General features: G+C 41.3%; 1 protein-coding gene across 1 annotated transcript in view; it reads left to right on the top strand.

Annotated features, from left to right (window-relative positions):
- Positions 1-458: 458 nt before the first annotated feature.
- Positions 459-23,925, top strand: part of LOC124615663 (venom dipeptidyl peptidase 4-like) — a 352,342-nt gene continuing 328,875 nt past the window's right edge. Inside the window, exon 1 of the mRNA XM_047143691.1 lies at positions 459-551. Coding sequence (XP_046999647.1) covers positions 459-551 — 93 coding nt within the window. The remainder of the gene's footprint in view (positions 552-23,925) is intronic.

Here is a 23,925-nt window from a genome sequence, read left to right as displayed (position 1 = left end):
CATTAATTTCTATCCGGGGAAAGTAAGCGCATTATTTTGTTCATCGTGTTATGAAACAAAGGTAGTAGTCAACGATTGTCTATCTTACATTTATCTACAACTTCAGTAGCAAATCCAATACATGTATGCTACAGACGTTGTGGTACAACGTCGTCGGACCCAGCCTGTACACTGAATTCCACTCCTGCGTCTGTCGAACGAGGGGCCGATGACTTGGCTGCTCAGTCCCTTAACCCCTAACGAACAAGTACGCGTTCGGGCTGGCTGGCTGGCGGAGGGGGCCCGGGGAGTTCTCGTTAGGCGGCGGCGGCGGCGGCGGCGGAGCAGGTGTCGGGTAGCGGCTAGCAGCGAGCTGCTGGCGGCCACTGTGCGTGGGCGGACGCGGAGGACCCTGGGGCCCCAGCGGCGCCTCATATCTGCGGCGGCGCTCCTCCGCAGCGCTCAGTCCGCCAGCAGACATGGCCGCGACAGCAGACCCCACCCAGCGGCGGCGGCGCGGCGGCGGGCCTCTGCCGGCCGTGGACCTCCGCAGACACCTGTGCGCAGCCGCGGTGAGTCCGCTCCCCAGACTACGTACACGGGTGTTCCAACAGGAATTACCGGTATTCGAGGACATATCTTGACGTACATCCAGAGCAATAAAATCTCGTAACCGTGGGCCCTAAAATGCATACCTGCAGAACTAAGACAACTCGTTCAGTAGAAGAGATGTCTATCACTGTATCGAGGATGAACAAGTGGTGAATTCTCTTAAAGTATACATTTTAGAGCCCATGTTTACCAGACTTCTTTTCGCTTGTAATGATCGTCCCTCTCATCCGTGGATACCGACCATTGCTCCTGGGACGTCCTGTAAAGGCCGCGCTCAACCACTCCCGCCTCCCTCTCTGTCGTGTTTAGGCTTGAAGCAACACGTCACGTGAAAAAGGGAGAAAAGCTTCTCGATAGGCGAATACGAGCAGTCGGTTCAGTTTTTCTCGTTGTAGCTGACAACATTCAATTATTACAATAATTGAACAACTTCTTGCAACACTACTACACACACAGCAATGCAATTTGTCAAATTTCTCAGAAATTTTCAGCGTTAACGTGATGGGCTTCCTTTTTATATTTGGCCACCTGCAAAGGCAACAAACAGTTTGAAACATATTGTTGGTAGTTCATTATTTTTTACAAACGACAGAATCACATTTCAGAGAAACTTCCTGGCAGATTAAAACTGTGTGTTGGACCGAGACTCGAACTCGGGACCTTTGCCTTACGCGGGTATGTGCTCTCCCAACTGAGCTACCCAAGCATGACTCACATCCCGTCCTCACAGCTTTACTTCTGCCAGTATCTCGTCTCCTACCTTCCAAACTTTACAGAAGCTGTCCTGCAAACCTTGCAGATCTAGCACTCCTGGAAGAAAGGATATTGCTGAGACATGGCTTAGCCACAGCCTGGGGGATATTTCCAGAATGAGATTTTCACTCTACAGCGGAGTTAGCGCTGATATGAAATTTCCTGGCAGATTAAAACTGTGTACCTAACGCAAAGGTCCCGAGTTCGAGTCTCGGTCCGGCACACAGTTTTAATCTGCCAGGAAGTGTCATATCAGCGCACACTCCGCTGCAGAGTAAAAATCTCATTCTGAACACTTCAGAGAAGACTGAAAATACCGCTCCGGTTACAAGCTCTTTTTATTTATATTTCAGCATTTAGACAACAACCGGTTTCGGGTTGTTACGCGCCCTTCAACATGTGTGATTGCTCTGCACTCAAAGGGGCTACGCCGCGTCATATGCTCTCCATCGCGGCGCTCGGGCTCACAGCACAAAATTATCACACCAGATGATGGCATGTGGTATCCCGAAACGGGTCGTTGTCGATGCACTGAAAAATAAATAAAAATGCCTTTACAACTGATCCGGTATTTTCAATCGTTATTATTATGTTCAGTTATTGATGTTCGGCCGGCAGGATTGCTTTTGTAGTTTCTCAGTGATTATGGCAAAACGCATTAAGTTACCTGACGATTCCTCGCTAATACATGTGCAACATGAAATTACATCTATTTCTATCCACAATCCCTGCTTTTACACAAATTGTTTCTTCTATGATTTTTGCTTAATTTTCCGCAGGTACCGAAACAATGTTAAGGTGGGATGCATCATAATATATTGGAAAACATTGGTTACTGATGATAGTTCTGCAGTCAATTAGCTATTAAATGTTGTATTGTCCCAAAATCCTCGTCGCTCATGTAATTTCAGAATTTTGCCGATGGAGCGAAATATTACCTCCTCTTTCATATGTTTGATGCAACAAAACAATGAAGAACGTTTCACCATTGTAATAAAGAAATCTTAGAGAAAATACTGGAATTAAGAGCCGTATAAATTTTGCCGTACTCCAGAATTAGATGCTGCCGCTGGTCAGCTGACAAACGTAAACATTATAACGACATACTGTGCCTCTCTCTCTCTCTCTCTCTCTCTCTCTCTCTCTCTCTCTCTCTCGCACGCAGTTTCTCTATTCCCTGCAGCCAAACTCGACCTATATCTATGCGCCGTTCACAACCTTCCAGTATATCCGACGTTTGCTGTCCCGGTCCGTAGTGGTGCACAGGAAGACTTGTAATGACATTGCACGGCATGGATTATCATCGCGATTGGATTCGTGATTTCCTGTCAAACAGGTCACAAGTCATAGTGACTAACGGGAAGTCGTATAGTGAAACCGAAGTTCCATCTGACGTTTCCCAGCGAAAGGCTGTGGGTCTTCTGCTATTGTTAATCTATACATGCGATTCATGAGACAACCTGACCAGTCCACTTATACTGTTTTCAGTTGGTTGTGTGTGTCTACCGCCGGCCGAAGTGGCCGAACGGTTCTAGGCGCTACAGTCTCGAACCCCGCGACCACTGCGGTCGCCGGTTCGATTCCTGCCTCGGGCATGGATGTGTGTGATGTCCTTAGGTTAGTTAGGTTTAAGTAGTTCTAAGTTCTAGGGGACTGATGACCTCAGATGTTAAGTCCCATAGTGCTCAGAGCCATTTGAACCATTTTTTTGTGTCTCTACCGCCTAGTAACTTCAGCAGAAAATGAAAACGAATTAAAAACTGAACTAGACAAGATACCTCTATAGTGAGAAAGGTGGCAATTGAACCTGAAAGATATAAAGTTTTAATCAACACTAAAAATTACATTAAATTTCAGTTAACCAATAAATAATAAAAATTTAAGGCTAGAAGTTTCACGTAAATACCTAGGTTACGAGAAACTGAGATTTCAGCCACCACATACAAAGTAATGAAGACGAACAGCAGATATTGCGATGATTGGAAGAACGGTTTGAAGGTGCAATAAGTCTAAAAAAGAGTTTTCCAACGCCCCGCTTGTCCGTCATCAGTTAAAGTATGCTGTGCACTATGGAAACCTTACCAGGTAGGATTGACGGGGACATCGAAACACAGCCATACAGAAATCATCCTGTGCCATTGACAGAGCTGACACTTCGAAAATAATATTTAATTGATCTATATTGATATACTGCACACAACAAATTAAATATGTTATTGCAATAAATAAACCACAAGTAGCAAAAACTTTCTAGGAAAAAATCCATACAAAAAGGTATTGTATTGTCATGTATACAAAATAAAAGTCCTGCCGGGCTATGTCATGGCATTACTTGGCAGAGAGAAAGTGTACCAAAAAAACTGTTAGCAGTTTCCCAACATACGAGTACGAATTAAGCAACAGGAATGAGGCCACATTCATTGCGTTGTGTCGATGAAATAATTGTAAACTCACGTCGACCTCAAGGGAACATTCTCAGAAACAATAGACCTGGGGTACCCAACCAGATCCCTCACGTCGCTACCACACACTGTTCTCAGAAAATAGTTCACGATGTTCTAACCCGCAGAGGTGCAAATGTCGACTCGAGTCACTATAGAGTTCGCATCAAAGTTAAACTCGCCCCAAAAGAGCACAGTGCAGTACACGGAAAACGTTTTTTTAGCCCACTACCACTCAAACCACAGCTTTAAAACCGTGTCGTGAAATAACCGCGATTGACCCAAAACTAAAATACAACCGGCGGATGTTACCTAGACTGTATTAGACGCAATATATGCATTTTAATAAGAATGATATTCTGAAGATAGAAAGTAAATGATCACGTTTAGTTTCACAAACGGTTATCATTCGTCTAAGCACCCAAAATTGAAAATCTCAAAGTGCAGTAGCTAGGATTCCCATTAAAGATGACAGGGTTGCGAAGTTAAGAATGGACGTACACGAAGTTGCAATACGTCATAATTTTTGGTACAGTCGTTAAGGAATGTTATATGGATTCACAAATACGTTTCGTGCTTATCAAAATTTTTTAATTGTAAACGACTGAACTTTTTCAGCAAGGTAAACACAAATGTCTTTTTTAATGTCAGAATGAAACTACTTTCGTACAAAGTTTGATATATTATTGTTAGAAATAGGTGAGGGACATAATATTCATATCTTAGTTTGCTAGAACCTTTCAGCTCTCCAAATTTCTGTGCAAAAGAACTTCAGCAAATCTTAGGGCTTTTTTCTTACATAAATGCCTCGCTACTGTAGTAAATGCAAATTCCAAAACTGTAGTTTTGACTAATTGCTTGCAAAATTTAAGTATTTTAATTTCAGTAGTTTATGAGGAAAAGGTACATAAAGTTGCCAAAGTGTAAGTTACGGCAAACCTGAATCAGAAATCTGACGGTGTTTGTTTGTATTAGGCCTTATCTTACCTGGGTGAACTAGTGCAAACCACATGCATTCACCTCTTCGTCCTCAAGCAGTATTCTCTTTGCTTGTACTTTTACGTTCACCGGATTTTCAAAGTGAGTAACAATGTCAGCTGCTGTAATTCTCCCGTTATCGATTTTCTTCAATATCGACAGTGTGAAAGCTCCTGGATCAAATCCTAGATCCTAGTCTCTATAGAGCCCGTAGTCTGCCATGATTAGCTCAGTTAAAAATTGAACAAGCATAATAAGCTGCAACTTCATCAGCAGTTTTTCTGTAGTGATAATAATAATAATAATAATAATAATAATAATAATAATAATAATAAAGCCCGTGGAGGCCCGGGAAAAGAATAGGCCTCCGGTATGTTCTGCCAGTCGTAAAAGGCGACGAAAAGACAAACCACTAATAGGGCTAACCCCCCTTTTTAGTGTGATTACTTGGTTCAGGACAGAACTAAAGAAGCCTCGGACAAGCGCCGTCATGGTCGGGGACGACGCTTGAACCCTATGCCCGCCCACAATGGTAACGACATTGCTAGCCAACTGGAAAATGATTTAAATCCAAATAGAGGTGATTTGCGGGATATGCTTCCTGCAACCACCTTAGAAGGAAAACAAAGACAGATCAGATGGTCAGATGAAGTTAATAGACACCTCATGTTCTGTTATTACCAAGCAACAAACCTAGGAACCAACACAACTGGATACAGATCACAAGTATACACAACATTTATTACGAGATACCCGGAATTAAAATTTTTAACAGAACAACGACTAGCTGATCAGATCCGTGTAATAATAAAAAATAACAGGATACCCCAGTCAGAATTAGAAAACATCAAACAACAGGTACAACAAACACTGGAACAAAATAATGTGCAATTAGAAGAAGAAGAAAATACAGTAATGGACTCAAACATCCCAGTAAAGGACTTAAACATCCCAGAGCAAACAAACAAAGACCAACACGCATCAATTAAACAATCAGAGGAAAACGAAATCTTAAGACAGCCACCAGAACAAGCACAAATAGAACACGAAGTGACACACATGTTAGATATAGAAGAGAAATTTCAGCTGACATATATAGAATACAAAGACACAAATACAGACATTAGACCATTCTTGCATAGACCGCCAAATAACCCACAAGTCGAAACATCAATAAAAACTATCAACACAATCATACACAACAAAATAAATGAAAACACAACTATGGACGAGTTACAACTACTGGTTTATATAGGAGCACTCACTACACTAAATATACACACTAGGCAGAGATCAGAACCAACCAACACACAGAAGAAACCCACAAAACCAGCATGGCAACACAGGCTACAGACCAGAATAGAAAAACTGAGAAAAGACATCGGACAGCTAACACAATTTATAAGAAATGAAATATCAGACAAAAAACGAAAAAGGTTAGATAAAATCTCACAACAAGAAGCAATAGAGCAATTAGATGAAAAGAAGCGGCAATTACAAGCATTGGCCAAACGACTTAGAAAATACAAAAAAAGTGAAAATAGAAGGAAACAAAACCACACATTCAGCACAAACCAAAAGAGATTTTACCAAACAACAGATAACACACACATTAAAATAGACAATCCACCAAACATAACAGACATGGAAAACTTCTGGAGCAACATATGGTCAAACCTGGTACAACATAACAGGCATGCACGGTGGATACAAGCAGAAACACTCATAAAAGATGATACCACAAATGCCTGAAGTGATAATTTTGCAACATGAAGTCACCCAAGCAATTAATTCTACGCACAATTGGAAAGCCCCTGGAAATGATAAAATAGCAAGTTTCTGGCGAAAGAAGTTCACCTCAACACATTCACAGCTAACTAAATTATTTAACAGTTACATTGCAGACCCATACACATTCCCTGATACACTTACACATGGAATAACCTATCTGAAACCTAAAGATCAAGCAGACGCAGCAAACCCAGCTAAATATCGCCCCATAACATGCCTACCTACAATCTACAAAATATTAACTTCAGTCATTACACAGAAAATGACACATACAACACAGAACAAAATTATAAATGAAGAATAAATAGGCTGCTGCAAAGGAGCACGAGGATGTAAAGAGCAACTGATAATAGATACAGAGGTGACATATCAAGCTAAAACTAAATAAAGGTCGCTACACTACGCATACATTGATTATCAAAAAGCTTTTGATAGTGTTCCCCACTCACGGTTACTACAGATATTGTAAATATACAAAGTAGATCCTAAATTGATACAGTTCCTAAACACAGTAATGAAAAACTGGAAAACCACACTTAATATCCAAACAAATTCAAATATCACATCACAGCCAGTACAGATTAAGCGTGGAATATACCAAGGAGACTCATTAAGTCCTTTCTGGTTCTGCCTTGCTCTGAACCCACTATCCAACATGCTAAATAATACAAATTATGGATATAATATTACTGGAACATACCCACACAAAATCACACATTTGCTATACATAGACGAGCTAAAACTACTGGCAGCAATCAATCAACAACTCAACCAATTACTAAAGATAACAGAAGTATTCAGCAATGATATAAATATGGCTTTTGGAACAGACAAATGTAAGAAAAATAGCGTAGTCAAGGGAAAACACACTAAACAAGAAGATTACATATTGAATAACCACAGTGACTCCATAGAAGCGATGGAAAAAACAGATGCCTATAAATATCTAGGGTACAGACAAAAAATAGGAATAGATAATACAAATATTAAAGAAGAACTAAAAGAAAAATATAGACAAAGACTAACAAAAATACTGAAAACAGAATTGACAGCAAGAAACAAAAGCTATAAATACTTATGCTATACCAATATTGACCTACTCATTTGGAGTAGTGAAATGGAGTAACACAGACCTAGAAGCACTCGATACACTTACACGACCACAATGCCACAAATATAGAATACATCACATACATTCAGCAACAGAAAGATTCGCATTAAGCAGAAAGGAAAGAGGAAGGGGATTCATCGACATAAAAAATCTACATTATGGACAGGTAGACAATTTAAGAAAATTCTTTCTAGAACGAGCAGAAACTAGCAAAATACACAAAGCAATCACTCATATAAATACATCGGCTACACCACTGCAATTTCATAACCACTTCAACCCTTTAGATCACATAACATCAACAGATACGAAGAAAGTAAATTGGAAAAAGAAAACACTACATGGCAAGCACCCGTATCATCTAACACAGCCACACATCGATCAAGACGCATCCAACACATGGCTAAGAAAAGGCAATATATACAGTGAGATGGAAGGATTCATGATTGCAATACGGGATCAAACAATAAACACCAGATATTACAGCAAGCATATTATTAATGATCCCAATATCATAACAGATAAATGCAGACTTTGCAAACAACAAATAGAAACAGTAGATCACATCACAAGTGGATGTACAATACTAGCAAATACAGAATACCCCAGAAGACATGACTATGTAGCAAAAATAATACATCAACAACTTGCCATAAAACATAAACTAATAAAACAACACGTTCCCACATACAAGTATGCACCACAAAATGTACTGGAGAATGATGAATACAAATTATACTGGAACAGAATCATTATAACAGATAAAACACCACCACATAACAAACCTGATATCATACTCACCAATAAAAAGAAGAAATTAACACAACTAATCGAAATATCCATACCCAATACAACAAATATACAGAAGAAAACAGGAGAAAAAATTGAAAAATACATCCAACTGGCTGAGGAAGTCAAGGATATGTGGCATCAGGATAAAGTTGACATTATACCGATTATACTATCAACTACAGGAGTCATACCGCACAATATCCACCAGTACATCAACGCAATACAGCTACATCCAAACGTATATATACAACTACAGAAATCCGTAATTATTGATACATGTTCAATAACCCGAAAGTTCCTAAATGCAATGTAACATATACCGTACAGTTAAAAGGAAGTCACGCTTGATCAAGGTCCGCGTCACTTTTATTTTTGACCTGACATAACGTCTGAGAAAAGAAAGAATAATAATAATAATAATAATAATAATAATAATCACTTAAGACTGATTATGCCTTTCAGCGTTCAGTCTGGAGCATAGTCCCCCTTATATAATTCCTAACTGATCCCCTATTCAGTGCTGACATTGGTGCCTCTTCTGATGTTAAGGCTATTACTTAAAAATCATTCTTAACAGAATCCAGGCACTTTCTCCTTGGACTACCCCGACTCCTCCTACCCTCTACTGCTGAACCCATGAGTCTCTTGGGTAACCTTGCTTCTCCCATGCGTGTAACATGACCCCACCATCTAAGCCTGTTCGCCCTGACTGCTACATCTTTAGAGTTCATTCCCAGTTTTTCTTTGATTTCCTCATTGTGGACGCCCTCCTGTCATCGTTCCCATCTACTAGTACCTGCAATCATCCTAGCTACTTTCATATCCGTAACCTCAACCTTGTTGATAAGGTAACCCGAATGCACCCAGCTTTCGCTCCCATACGACAAAGTTGGTCACAAGATTGAACGGTGCACAGATAACGTAGTCTTGGTACTGACTTCCTTCTTGCAGAAGAGAGTAGATCGTAGCTGAGCGCTCACTGCATTAGCTTTGCTACACCTCGCTTCCAGTTCTTTCACTATGTTGCCATCCTGTGAGAATATGCATCCTAAATACTTGAAACCGTCCACCTGTTCTAACTTTGTTCCTCCTATTTGGCACTCAATCCGTTTATCTCTCTTTCCCACTGACATTACTTTCGTTTTGGAGATGCTAATCTTCATACCATAGTCCTTACATTTCTGATCTAGCTCTGAAATATTACTTTGCAAACTTTCAATCGAATGTGCCATCACAACTAAGTCATCCGCATATGCGAGACTGCTTATTTTGTGTTCACATATCTTAATCTCACCCAGCCAGTCTATTGTTTTCAATATGTGATCCATAAATAATATGAACAACCGTGGAGACAGGCTACAGCCTTGTCTTACCCCTGAAACTCCTCTGAACCATGAACTCAATTTACCGTCAACTCTAACTGCTGCGTGACTATCTATGTAAAGACCTTTAATTGCTTGCAAAAGTTTGTCTCCTATTCCATAATCTCGTAGAACAGACAATAACTTTTCTGTAAAAAAAAAAAAGTCTTGGTCATGGTTTTCTTATCAGAGATTTCTAAGTTTCATTCGGATTTTGAGTTTTTCCATACACAGACTTTTGTAGAAGTTCTGGATCTGCTGAACACAGAAATGTTCCCCACATTGTGACTGCATAAAACTGGAAGGAAACACCGCAGCAACGAATAATACGAGGAAATACAGAACAGCAAAGGAACCTGGCCTCGTGCACGCTTTTGTTAATTAGTATATTTTTTAAACTTAGGAGCGGAATTGGAACGTAATATTCAGGAATTGAAATTTCAATGTGATGTAGTAAATGAAGATCGAATAAAAAAAATTTTCATAATTTTGGGCGCTTTCGCGTACATATATCCTCACAGCGAGGTTTTGCAGTCAACGGTACCCAAACAGCGAGACACATTAATATAACTGTGTGAAGGTGCTGTACGCAAGCAACATGTGTGTGTTTGTAATGCTATGGAGAGAGTTATCTAGAGAAGTGTAGCCACGTGTGACACGATAAGACGTCGTGGGAACACTGGTGAACGCTAAGCCATAAATCGTTCACACAGCGGCAGCGTGATCGCCGAAGGTCGAACTGAGATCCTCGAAAATCCTCTGTGTGGGCCTGGTTTCACAGTCATCCATCATAACACATCGAAAGAGGCAGATGTAAAATGATCCATTGCTCGAGTCAGCCCTTCACAGCTTTGGTAATCAATCGTACGATGAGAGATAACCATCACAGCAAATACAATTTTTTTTTCTTCCGACGATTTCATATTAGAAATAAATTATCAGAAAACGCGAGTTAATGCGACAGTCACGTCTCTGAAACGCATAAGTAGTAGTTTCATTCCAGCAGGTATTCCAAGTAGCAGTATCCGTGGTCGGCTCCAAGCTCCGCATGACAGCGTTTTGGGAGCGTAGCACGTATCATTCCGTGAAACACAGCAAGTAAGATGCACTAAATTGATTGGAATTTCGCATCAGTACTCCTCTCGGCGATGTCTAACAATGCATTTAGAAATTACAGGCTAGAGGATATACAGACGAAAAGAAAACAAAACTTAAGAGTTAGCGAATACCTTTATTGTTTCTTACTTGTTTGAATATCTGTATCGGTTGCATAATTTGTTTAACGCAACTGACATAAAAACACAGCACATGAGAAATTACGAGAAATGCATAAAAAAGCTGAATGGGTACTTTGAAAACAAACGTTAAGATTGCGAAAGGAAGAACATTTCATCAAACACTTTAGCACTAGTGTAAAGCGATGTTGCCACCGTTTGTCTTCCATGGAGCCCTGTAGAGACAATAAAGACCAGTTCAACCCTTGAGCTATGGTTGGTTGTTCACAAAGAAGTACTGTAGAATGAACACTCCATTTCTTGAAGCAAGACTTAGATCTCCCAACTTGCGATCTTAATCTGAAAAGGAACTTCATTCAGTGTGATTTTTAGTCTAAGCTAACAGCGATCTGGGAGCATACGATCTTCCGACACCTTTGTCTCTGGAACGTTGATGGGCCGCACAGTACTTCAGGAAAAGCTTGGCCTTCACTTCAGTCGTGAATAGAAGGCTGACATCCAAGTGATCGGTATGTATTTTTTACTTGTCAGCCCGCCGCTAGATTATGTAATCCCTAAAGCTATCAAATAATAATCCCCTTACCTTATCACACATCACACATCACACATCTTACATCATATATCAACCTGCACTTTTACGGAGTGACAGTTACTGAACTACACGAAAAAAACCTAAATTATTTTCAAACTACTGTTTGCACACGCTTTATTCAACATGTAAACGTCGCCACAGATATTTAGATGTAGGTTATGGCATGTTCGATACGCCTCCAATCATTGGTGACGATGTGGAGCAGAGGAATAGCGAAATTCTGCACGACCCGCTGAAATATCGGAACATCGATGCTGTCGATGACCGTCTGACTGGCCGTTTTCAGCTCAGCAGTGATTTTGGGTTTATTGCTGCACGCCTTGTCTCTAATATACACCCACAAAAATGAGTCGCACGTGTTCAGATCCAGAGAATACGGTGGCCAATCTAGGCCCATGCCAGTGGCCTCTGGGACCACAGAGCCAGAATGCGGCCCCCAAAGTGCTCCTCCAGGATATCACACTCCTCCTTCGATGGGGTCGTGCACCGTCTTGCACGAATCACATCTTGTCGAAACCAGAGCCACTGGGGATGACATCTTCCAAAACCTTCACGTACCTATCGGTAGTTACCGTGTCACCAAGGAATTTCGCAGAGATTATTTTGTGACTGGACATTGCACACCGCAGTGTCACCTGTTGAGGGTGAAGAGAGCTTTCGATCGTGAAATGCGGATTCTGAGTCCCTCAAATGTGTCACTTTCGCTTATTGATGAACCCATCCAAATGAAAGTGGGCTTCGTCACTCGACCAAACCATGCACGCGCATACTAAGTCACGTCATGCCCCACGGGAAACAGTGCAATTTGAATGTCCTGACGCAAACCGCTCAGAAGTTACGATTTCATATACACTGCAGAGCAAAACAAACTGGTACACATACCTACGCCCCCCGCGAGCATGCTGAAGTGCCACAACACAACGTGGCGTGAATTAAACTGTCCGAAGCAGTTCTGCAGGGGAATTGACGCCACGAGTCCTACAGGGCTGTCCATAAATCCGTAAGAGTAGGACGTGGTGGTCATTGCTTTTGAACAGCACGTTGCAAGGCATCCCAGATATACTCAATACTCTGTAGCGATTGTGAACGTGAGAGATGCCCCCATTGTCCTGTTGGAATTGCCCATGTCCGTCGGAATGCACACTGGACATCAACGGACGCAGGTGATCAGGCAGGATGCTTACGTACATGTGACCTGCCACTCGTATGTAATCGTATCGGGGGTCCAATGTCACTCCAACTGCACACGCCCCACACCATTACAGAGCCTCTAGCAGCTCGAACATTCCCCTGCTGACATGCAGGGTCTATGTATTCCTGTGGTTGTCTCCATACCCGTACACGGCCATCCACTCGATATAACGTGAAACGAGACTCGTCTGACCGGACTACATGTTTCCAGTCCTCAACAACCCACTGTCGGTGTTAACGGGCCTAGGCGAGCCGTAAAGCTTTGTCATGCAGTCATCAAGGGTACACGAATATCGATGATGTTTCTTTGAGTGGTTAGCACGCTGACATTTGTTGATGGCCCAGCACTGAAATCTGCAACAATTTGCGGAAGAGTTGCACTTCGGTCATGTTGAACGATTCTCGTTTGTCGTCGTTGGTCCCGTTCTTGCAGGATCTTTTTCTGGCGGCACCGATGCCGGGGATGGTCGTACTGGAAAATCACCACTTCATCGCTACCTCGGAGATGCTGTGTCCCATCGCTCGTGCGCTCGTGCGCCGACTATAACACCACGTTCAAACTCACTTGAATCCTAATGACGACTGCGCCAGACGCTTGGCTTTCATAGGTTTTTCCGACCGCAGCGGCGTATTCTGCCTGTTTACGTATCTTTGTATTTGAATACGCATGCCTATACCAGTTCCTTCGGCGCTTCAGTGTAGTTCAGTAATTGTCACTCTGTACCATAACATCAAAATTGAAGTCCAACAACCTACACGATCCTTTGTACAACAAAAATTATTCTTTAACCATCTCCCTCTGTTAATCAAACTTTGTCGTTCTTGGTTACTTTTCTACCATTACCAAATGAATATTTGAATCCAGTATTCTACAAAATCTTATATACAAGAGCTCATCTATGAATACCTTCCTCAATTAAATCACCAATATTGGAAACAGCTCCACCATCTGGATCACAAGTGCTATATTCGTTAACTGCCACGTTCATCATATTCACATTGTTTATTCTTAGAAGGAAAATTAACCTCTCGACCCCAAACTTATTTCCTCTGGACACAGAGGACGAATATCTGTTTACGGGTAACGTTACGAAACACTGTCATATTTAGATGCTCAGTCTATTATTATGTTATTTTTTATTATTATTGCTGTGTACACTTTTCATGTTTGATTTTAACTCTCTGTTTTTCAGTTTCACACGATTCAAAACAGTAAATCGATAATCGCTTTCCACATAGTTTGTCGACACCACACAATATGTTTCAAACTTATTCTACTTTTTTTAAATATGATCGTTCCTTCGCTCTTCATTATGGCAAGGCCATAAAAACATTCCTTACCTCTCCTCTTTTCTCACTTTCCTCTATTCCTCTTCATCCTACATTGCTACTATCATTTCACACCTTAAATTAACTATATCTGCATTAACTATTCCCATTTACTCCTTTTCTATTTTAATAATTATCTAAAATTTCGCTTATCACTGTCCACCGGAATTCATGACTTCATCCAGCAATCACTTACTATTCTCCCATTCATACTTTGCAGCAAAACACACTTCTCAGCTACTTCACATACTTACTGTTCAGTAATTACTTTCCATTTTCAGTCATTGCTCCTACACAGCAACAAAATACTCTATTACTATTTCTACTAAAGTTACAAACCCCAAAACAAATTTAGCTATTAAAATACTGCCACACTAAAATATCAGTCTTGTGATTCGTAGTTTTAATTATCAGCACTCCCACATACCCTGTATAAATCTATTAACACACAAACTACTCCTGTTGCTTTCATCTGTCACTAATTTACCTATTCAACACCATCATCAGGAATTATGTCTCATTTCGGGGAATTTTGTCATACAGTTACGTCTCCTCAGTCCTTGTTCTGGATAGCTCGATAGCTGAACGAGTTGCTTTGACAGATATAAAGGATTGTAGAAGACTATGAAGCAGTGCAGAAACATAAAAAAAGAAACAGCATTAAAAGAGCTTGGGACCCTATGCACGCCACTGCACGTATTCACTAGTGAAACCCTAGGGTTTGCTTTGCCACAACAAATGGTCAAATGGCTCTGAGGACTATGCGACTTAATTTCTGAGGTCCTCAGATGCCTAGAACTTAGAACTAATTAAACCTAACTAACCTAAGGACATCACACACATCCATGCCCGAGGCAGGATTCGAACCTACGACCGTAGCGGTCGCTCGGTTCCACACTGTAGCGCCTAGAACCGCACGGCCACTACGGCCGGCTCTTTGTCACAACAGATCACTTCTCAACCATTACTTCGGCGTCCACAATTCGTGGTCCTTACCACAGTTTCCATTACCCTCTACACAACACAGATTTTATGTAAATTGATGGGTATCACTGCTGTCAGCTGCAGTGGGACATTACGGGGAATCGGCGGCGACGAGTGAAAATATGCACTAGACCTGGATTAGAACTCGGAATCTCCTGCTTACTAGACAGGTGTGGTAACCACGGTGACATCCGGGACACAGCGTGATCTCAGCTTCGGGGACTATCTCGGCACGCCTGAGTCGATCCACATTCCCACCGATCTCTGCCTATCTGCTGTCCCTGTCTATTGACTACATGTTCACCACTCTGAGATTCCCACTGGAGGTCGGACGTATTTGTGCATCCACGCTGAAGAAAGTGGATCCATTGCCCAGCTGGGCGTATCAATCATATGAACGCGTGGCGCCTGTTCTTTCGAACATGCCTGAAATAACACACACCACGCATTCATATAACAGTTAGGTTGCCATTTACCAATATCCATCATTCTGTTCAAGATAACCTTTACTCTATTGTTCTGACCTACCAACCTACAACTCTGCGGACAAGGCAAATTCTTTCCCAACACTTCAACAGGATTACTTTTTATTATAAAGTCTTAATATTTTAAATCATCTACCTCATTCACATTTTCAGAAGTGATCTCTTCAACTTCCTCCACTTCTGCCTCATTCTTCCTACTACACCCTGGAAAGCCTGGTCAGTCACTCTACTTCAGCAGCTTTGGCGTCAGTCAGTTTATCCAAGCGTACTACCTCTTCATTTCTAATACTTTCTGACTCATTTTGTACTGTAAACATTGTACTTTTAACTTCTTTAGTGTTTGATATATTGTTTCACTTAGATCGTCTAGTATTTTCTTTCGTGATTCATCTACCTTTCTGCTAAGAGTTTCTATCTATCCACCTAGTTCTCACCGCCCTTCCTCCATTTTCGCTAATAGCAATCCAAACTTACCTTCTACTCCTCCCTTCCCATCTACTTCTCTTCTGACACCTGGCTCCAATTTGACGATTAATCCTTCTCCTACATTTTTCGTAAATATCCTGTATCTTTATCTACCACTTTGACTTCCCCAAGCATGGAAACCAGCTGCCTGTTCAACCTCTTCATTCGTCATTTTGTGTACTCCTTAAAAACACGAAACAAAACGATCCACATCCCAGCAGATCTCCAACTTCGATCCTAAGATTAGCAGATTCGTCAAGACAGTATTAAAATAACACTGTCGGGTCATACACGGTCGACATGTGGAGAAGACGGTTCTCATGAGCGTATTTCGCGAGATTATAGGCAGTGTGCTTATAGAAGGTTTTTTAGAGATAACCTGGGTTGGTGTCTGATTATTTCGCCCCACGACAACTAGGTCTACTTCCGAATTGCGTGAACGTGAAAAACATGAGTCCACCTAGTTACTAAATTATGTATATCACACATAATTCTGTTACTAATTCGTAAACACTACAATATTTGACTATACATGCGTCCTCTTATCCTTTAAGCCAACAGATAGTTAGTACTCCTGAAAGTTTAGTAACACAACTGTGAGCACGATGTAACCATAACCTGTGTGGTTTGGCAGCTGTCATATTAATTTTAGCATCGACCCAAAGCTTAGACCAATAGCAAACAAGCAGCTTTAACAATGTTAGTCGACGCCCTTCCGGACGATATAGGCGCACCATCTTATCTAATATTAAAGGTATGTCTACTCACTCTGAAGATAACACTGCTGAAGCATCTGTAACAATCTACTCAAAAGGCACATAACACAAACTGCTGCAGTGTTAATTTAAAAGAAAGATAGTTTAAGTAAATGAAAATACTTATTAACCAATAGTGGCTCCACAAGGAAAGAAAATAATTTTACAATGTAACAAACGATTTACAGTTTGAACCGCTGAATTCGGTTAGTTTTTAACTGGGGAGAGCGCACGGCAGTGTAGCTTGTGTGTTCGTTGTTGAAGCGTAGCGCCGTGTCGAGGTGACTATGGTAGCTTGTGACGCTGCAGACGAGGTTATTACAACAATCCCCTTTGTCGTATTTCCACGGAAAAGTATGCTGGTGAAGTCTCTTCTCGGTTAGGCTGCGAAGTGCTTCGCAGTGACGTTTGACAGAACATTGCCTCAATAGACGTAATTATGGTGATAATCAACACGTTTGGTACGTGCACGTCCATTACTTATTATATACACTTAGTTTTCGTTTCAGTACTTCATGCACAGTTCGTGATAATTTCCGACCGCTGTATAAGTGTTCGTCACGTTTGCATACGACCACCGTGATCGTGAGAACTCAGTAAAACCGTTCTTATACCTGATCCATAACTGTAATTATGTTCACTGTAACAGTTATGGCTTAAAGCACTCGGTTATACATTAAGATGACAAACACATAAAACAGTTCAATGGAGCTTTAGCTCTCGCGATACGATAGATGTCAAAGCAGTTTCATTCACATGGTAGCAATAGTTAGTGTATTTTCGGGAAAGCATTGTCAGTACCCGTATAGACAGTCCATTTAGTAATACTCACACAGCACGCTTTTCCCGTTCGTAATCACTTCAACTTCCATTAGGCACTCCAACAGTGATCGGCACAGTCCGTAGTAAAACTCCGCGATTCAACACACGCGGGCGCGTGCACTCGCTTGTGTTGAATCGTGGACTTTTGCTACGAAATGTGCCGATCACTTTTGCAGTGCATTTTATATCGCCACTCAGCTGTTACGCTCGATATCGCTCTTTGCTTTCACTGTCACATGATTAAACAGATTTAATCATGTCTGTGATTAACAGAGCAGGTGTTTAACATCTGTTTGTGTCACATCGCTTACTCTTCATGAAGGAAGAGATTCTTTCCACAAAGGCATTGGGATACTTAACAAAAATTCTACCATTTTGGAATTATTTGGGACACGTGGCTCGGGCATTGTCAGTCAGTTTGCCAAATAACAACATTCTTCAATCAATTCTGATTTAGTCCATTCTCATGAAAGGTTGGAGGCAGTTGCAGAATAAATAAAAATTTGGGACAGATGTTTGTTTATGCTGTCTGGGCTTTAATAACGTTGACTATGTTTCACTGCATGATACACTAAACCAAATTCACTTCTGGTTATTGGCCATTTTATCACACTCTTCTTTACTGTATAAGTTAACAGAATAGCTTGATAGCTAATTTGAACTGCTGGAAATACATTTTTTAGTTAATTTGGTGTCTCTTGTGTTCCGTATGTTTCTTCAGGTCAATTTGTCCACTAAGCAAAGTATTAAAATGCCTGAATTGACGAAGTTCACGAAAGGTATGATTGAAGATATATAACTCTGAATATAAAAATACAAAAACAGATAATTACTCACTCTGGGAAAAAAGTAAACAGAAAAAGAAAATCCGAGCGAAAAAATGGAGGCATCCTTCAATAACAGAGAGGCTGTTAACATTACTAAGAAGGGCACTGATTCATCACATCGTTGCCGGCCGTGGTGGCCGTGCGGTTCTAGGCACTGCAGTCTGGAACCGCGGGACTGCTACGGTCGCAGGTTCTAATCCTGCCTCTGGCATGGATGTGTGTGATGTCCTTAGGTTAGTTAGGTTTAAGTAGTTCTAAGTTCTAGGGAACTGATGACCTAAGATGTTAAGTCCCATAGTGCTCAGAGCCATTTGAACCATCACATCGTTACTCAAAGGATGTCCTATTATTAAGCAGGAATCTCGTTGTTCTAGTGCTGACATCTGGTGGTAATTCCATGAATCTACTCAAACTACCCTCGTAGCAAGGCATTTCGAATGTTACAGCTTATGTTTGTTGTTCTCCTCATGCCCAGGTTTCCGCAGCTACAGGGACACATCCATCGTGTTAAAGAAAAGATGTATTCCAGTTTTTGACAGGCGATAGCATGGATCAAAAGAGCACAAAAATGTCCAGCAAACAAGATCTCAGGAGCTAGAACTGTGTCTTCGCTAGTGTGAAACACATTTCTTTTAGTGTAAGCTTTCTGCTATTGTGAACCACATACAGAATGCAGTAAACAAATGGGAACAAACATTGTGGAACAGCAGAGCTAATGTTATCTGCTTTCTATTACGTACGACCAGCACTTATGAGCCACCCCTAAAATGAGGTCCATTCATAGTAAGGCATGCCTCATTCCGACGTCTTCAGGTATCACGCAGTCCCTCATAAATTCCAGGTCGATCACGAATGAGTTAGCTGGCACTGATTCCTGTAGTCTTTGCTCATCATCATCAATGTGGCTTGCATACACCAAAGATTTTAAGTATCTCTTAGTCAAACATCAACGGTATTAGGATCCAGGACAAGAGCTGGCCAACTCAGGCTCTCTCCGTCCCAGTCATAGCCGATTAAATGTCAATGTAAGGTATTGTCACACATGTCTGAGGAAGTGGGCTGGTGCTTGTGAAGTTGTAGCCATCAGTGATAGTTAAATTTTTCTGTTTTTTCTGTCATTTATTTTGATTTCTTAGACTAACTATTCATATCGTTGACACTGTAGCAAAGCTGTGTTCGGTAATAACGTTATAAAGTAATTGCAATTTATTTCCTTTTCTCTAATGGATAAAAACGTCTTCTTATTACTTGAATATGGAAAAACTTTAAATTATTTTATCTTCATTTGTAATGTTGACTGTGATGTGAAGAACTGTTATGTTAATCACAGACATGATGAAATCTGTTTAACATGTGACAGTGAATTATGAAAGCATACCTGTTCAGAGTTTTCAAGTTTTGCAAAGAGTGACATTTATTTATTTAAAGTTGCAGAAGTCGGTAAAATACAATTAAAATCAAACTGAATCTGACTAACCTCTGAAAATGATAATTATGTACTTTTGTGCCGTTTGTATATGTACTTACGCGCAATTATTTTGTGCAGCCTGTTAAATATATGAGAGGGATATGTAACTTCTGTATATTTTTGTTTTGAAAATATTGTTATAAACAAGTACTGATTCATCACTCCTTCATTTTACAAAAACTGGCAACCCTATCTAATAGAGATCTGTGGTGCAGATGTCTGTGTTGTTGTTCCCGTGCAGCGCTTTTTGAAGAAGAAAACACTGAGATTCGACCATTGATTAAGTACCTTGTAAAGGTAGGAAAGCAATGGAAACTTGTGAAGGAAGATCTGAAAGAAATAAAAATGTGCCGATTTTCAGAACACACTGGGAGAATCTGCTCCTTCATATTCAGCTGTTGCCAAGTGAATGAAGCTGTTTACGTTTGGTCAGGACAGCTTACACGATTCACGTAGTAGTCGGGCAAGATGTGCCACACACCAGACATTATTGCAAAAATTCGTAATGGTCGTGGATGATTCCCACGGAAAGTGCGTGGGACTGTTGAAGTTGTGGGGACGTCTGAAAGGGCATATCAGATTTTAACTGTGGAATTGGAAACGAGAAAATTATCTGCTAGATAAATGACACGGCTCTTAACACACGATCAGAAATGCATCAGAATGAAAATGTCCGCACTATGTTTGATCAGTTTTCAAACCAGTTAACAAGATTATTTACGGCATTTTGTGACAACAGATGAAAGTATACACCTGAGACAAAACATTCATAGTAATGGAAACATGTTGATCCACCACCACCACTACCAAAGAAAGCAAAGGCAAAATGGTCGGTCAGAAGGGTCACTTTTCTGGGATGCGAAACGGATTCTGCTGGTACACTTACCTTCCAACAAGCCAAAGAATTATGGAACAGGACTAAGCGACTGGACCAACTACAGCAAAAGATCGAAAAAGGCTTCGTTTGGCGAGGAAGAAAGCCGTCTTTGATCAAGACAATGTGCGCCCACACCCAAGTGACTTTGCCATGGCAAAAATACATAAATACATCAACAAAGATCCGAATTGTTGCCACATCCGCCTTAATCTCCTGATTTGGCTCCATAAAACTTCTGTCTCTTCACCAAGCTCAAAATTTTCTTCGGTGGACGAAGGTTCTTTTCCAACGAAGAACTTACAGCCGAAGTTGATGGGTCTTTTGCAGGCCTGGAGGAATCTAATTTTTTATGTGGGATCAAGACATTGGAAGATCGCTGGAAGTAAGTGCGTTACCGTACAGGGAGACAACAGTGAAAACTGTTTCATTGAGGTAAGTCGTTCATTTCTACTTCATTCCGACAAGTTTCCAAAGTACCGTCGTACTTCACTGTATCCAGAGAATGTATCTACAGAACTATTAATTACCTGTACGTTACGAAGAATGTAGATAAAGTTTTTTTTTCCCCAATTACAACTACTCCTCTGCATCTGTCATCCTTGTACCAACAATCGTCCTTCTCCCGGGCCATTCGTGACTGGAACTGGGAAGGGGAACACTGAGAGTAGTACACAAAGTTCCCTCCGCCATACGCTATAAGGTGACTTGCGGAATGTAGAAGCAGATGTTGTGTGTGGAGAGGCGTACCAGAGTCTATCATCATAGCTCAGACTGACTCGATGGGTGGCCGTGTTGGAACACCTGTTGCTACCAGAGGTGGTAGTTCCTTGTACCAAATCTTGAATGCGCCAGCACGACCCAGAGGTTTAATCGCACTTTGTTTGTACTACAGACTGTTCGTTCTATAAGGAAACTTGGTTGGTTGCCTGTAGCACGCCAGTCCAGAAACCGCATCGCCCAGGTCCCCCGCACATTTCGCGCAGTGCTAGGCCGCTTTTAGCGGGAGTCGAATGAGACGCAGAGGCCTTTCACCCTCCCCGCCTTCTTCCCCACCCAGCCGTCAGACATCGTTAAGCCGCCAGGCCTTCCCCGTGCCACCTGTCGACCTTGAGAGCGGCCGTCGGCTGGCTGACGCTGCTCCGTGTTGGGTAATCTCTTACAGCAGCGGATGAAACCTGTCCCGTTTCTCCGGCTGCGTCACCACGCTAAGCCGAGGCCTTCGCGAAACGGCGACCGCCTTCAGTGACGTCACAGTGTGCTCGGCACAGACAGAAACGTGACGCCGCCGTCGGCTCGGGGTGCGAAATGTTGGTACAAACGTACAAACCGTCATACATTATGCATTTTATACAAATCATGTTATACTATATCGGTACTGGGAAGCTGTAATAAGAACTAGGATTGAACAATACTACTTTACACAATAAGAACCTTCACTGATCACTTCATTTTAGTAAATGCGCTACCTTGAAGTTTCCAGTGTTAAAAAAATGGTGCTTTTAAATCACATCGTACAGAATGGGAATGGCGGCATTTAATAGGAGGAAGACATCCTTATGTGGCAAACCAGATAAAAGTTTGAGACAAAGGCTGTGGGAGTATTCTGTCTTGGAGTGCGGCACACTCTGCGGCAGACAAATGGACACTGAGACGAATGGATGAAAAAAGGCTAGAAACAACTGAAATGTTGATGTAGAGGACGGAGAGGATAAGTTCGATCGAACGAGTAACGACAGAGTGTTGGAAAGGGTTCCAGAGAGAAGACTACTGCAGGTTACACGAGAAAGTTAGAGCAACTGGGTGGGACGTTCGTTGTGACTGGAGTGCTTGTTAACATACACTTTGCAATGACTAGCTAGTGGAAGGAGATTGAGAAGAAGGGAAGAGATAAAAGACGATAGATTAAATACAGGTAAGAGGAAATTATGTAGACATTAAGAAGATGGCAGAAGACAGGAAAGCGTGGAGAGTTGCTGATATATAGAAAAATATTCACGAGGGAACACTGAGAAGGAAAAGATCTGCCGCTGCACAGAAATCTGCGTCTAATCTGAAAATGTAACTTCGGTCCACTCTTATATTGAAGAGGGCTATTCCTTATTTTAGAATCATTGTTTGTTTAAATATTTCCAGAACTGTCACGTTTTTGAAATGATTTCTCTCAAACCTTCCGTACAAGTAGATGTCTCAGAAAAGCGAGTACACTCAACTGTTATTTCCAGAAAATGTTTTAACACTTACCTATTACTTGTGCAGCTTACGTACTAACTTTCAGTACCATCACCTTTGTTGGAAGCAGTTACTATATTTTGAAAGTTCGAAATATTAAACCACATGTTTGTCTTAAGGCGCCTCTGCACAGATACAGAAAATATGGATCACTCTCACATCGCATTCTGTCCGCAGAGAACTCATTTTAAACTTTCCGCACACATTTACTAATTTTAATAAACAGTGTCATGTGTAACCTTAAATACAGATAAATGCAGAACGTTGCGTTACTTCTTTTTGATTTACATGTTCATGAACGGGTTCTAAATGCCTAATCGGGTAATTCTACTGAACGTACTTCACACAATTTCGTAGGAACAGTGGTATCTTCTGTTATACCTAAATAAACGCCACCGGGCAACTACAGTTTGTCTTGGCAACTGCACCTCTGGGACGCCATAGCTGATGATGACCTGCTGCACATATTGAAACCGGTAGACAGTTACAGAAGTAGTTGTAAGTAGGCTGTTTATGTTTTCTCTATGTAAGTAGGCTGTTTAGGTTTTTTATTGGTAACGCCACCTCTGTATGACAATCACTGGCTGTGCTGTGGGCAGTCTGTGTCTGCTTTGCATTGTTGTAATACTCGCCATTGTAGTGTTAGGCAGCTGGCTGTGAACAGCGCGTAGCGTTGCGCAGTTGGAGGTGAGCCGCCAGCAGTGGTGGATGTGGGGAGAGAGATGGCGGAGTTTTGTAATTTGGCATGAACTGCTATATTTATATATGATGATATCAAGGTAAATACATTATTTGTTCTCTACTAATATCTTTCATTTGCTAACTATCCCTATCAGTAGTTAGTGCCT

This window comes from Schistocerca americana, chromosome 5 (assembly GCF_021461395.2).
Source record: "Schistocerca americana isolate TAMUIC-IGC-003095 chromosome 5, iqSchAmer2.1, whole genome shotgun sequence".
NCBI classification, from domain to species: Eukaryota; Metazoa; Arthropoda; class Insecta; order Orthoptera; family Acrididae; genus Schistocerca; species Schistocerca americana.
Note: the sequence above shows the minus strand (reverse complement) of the source record. Positions and strands in the feature narration are given on the sequence as shown.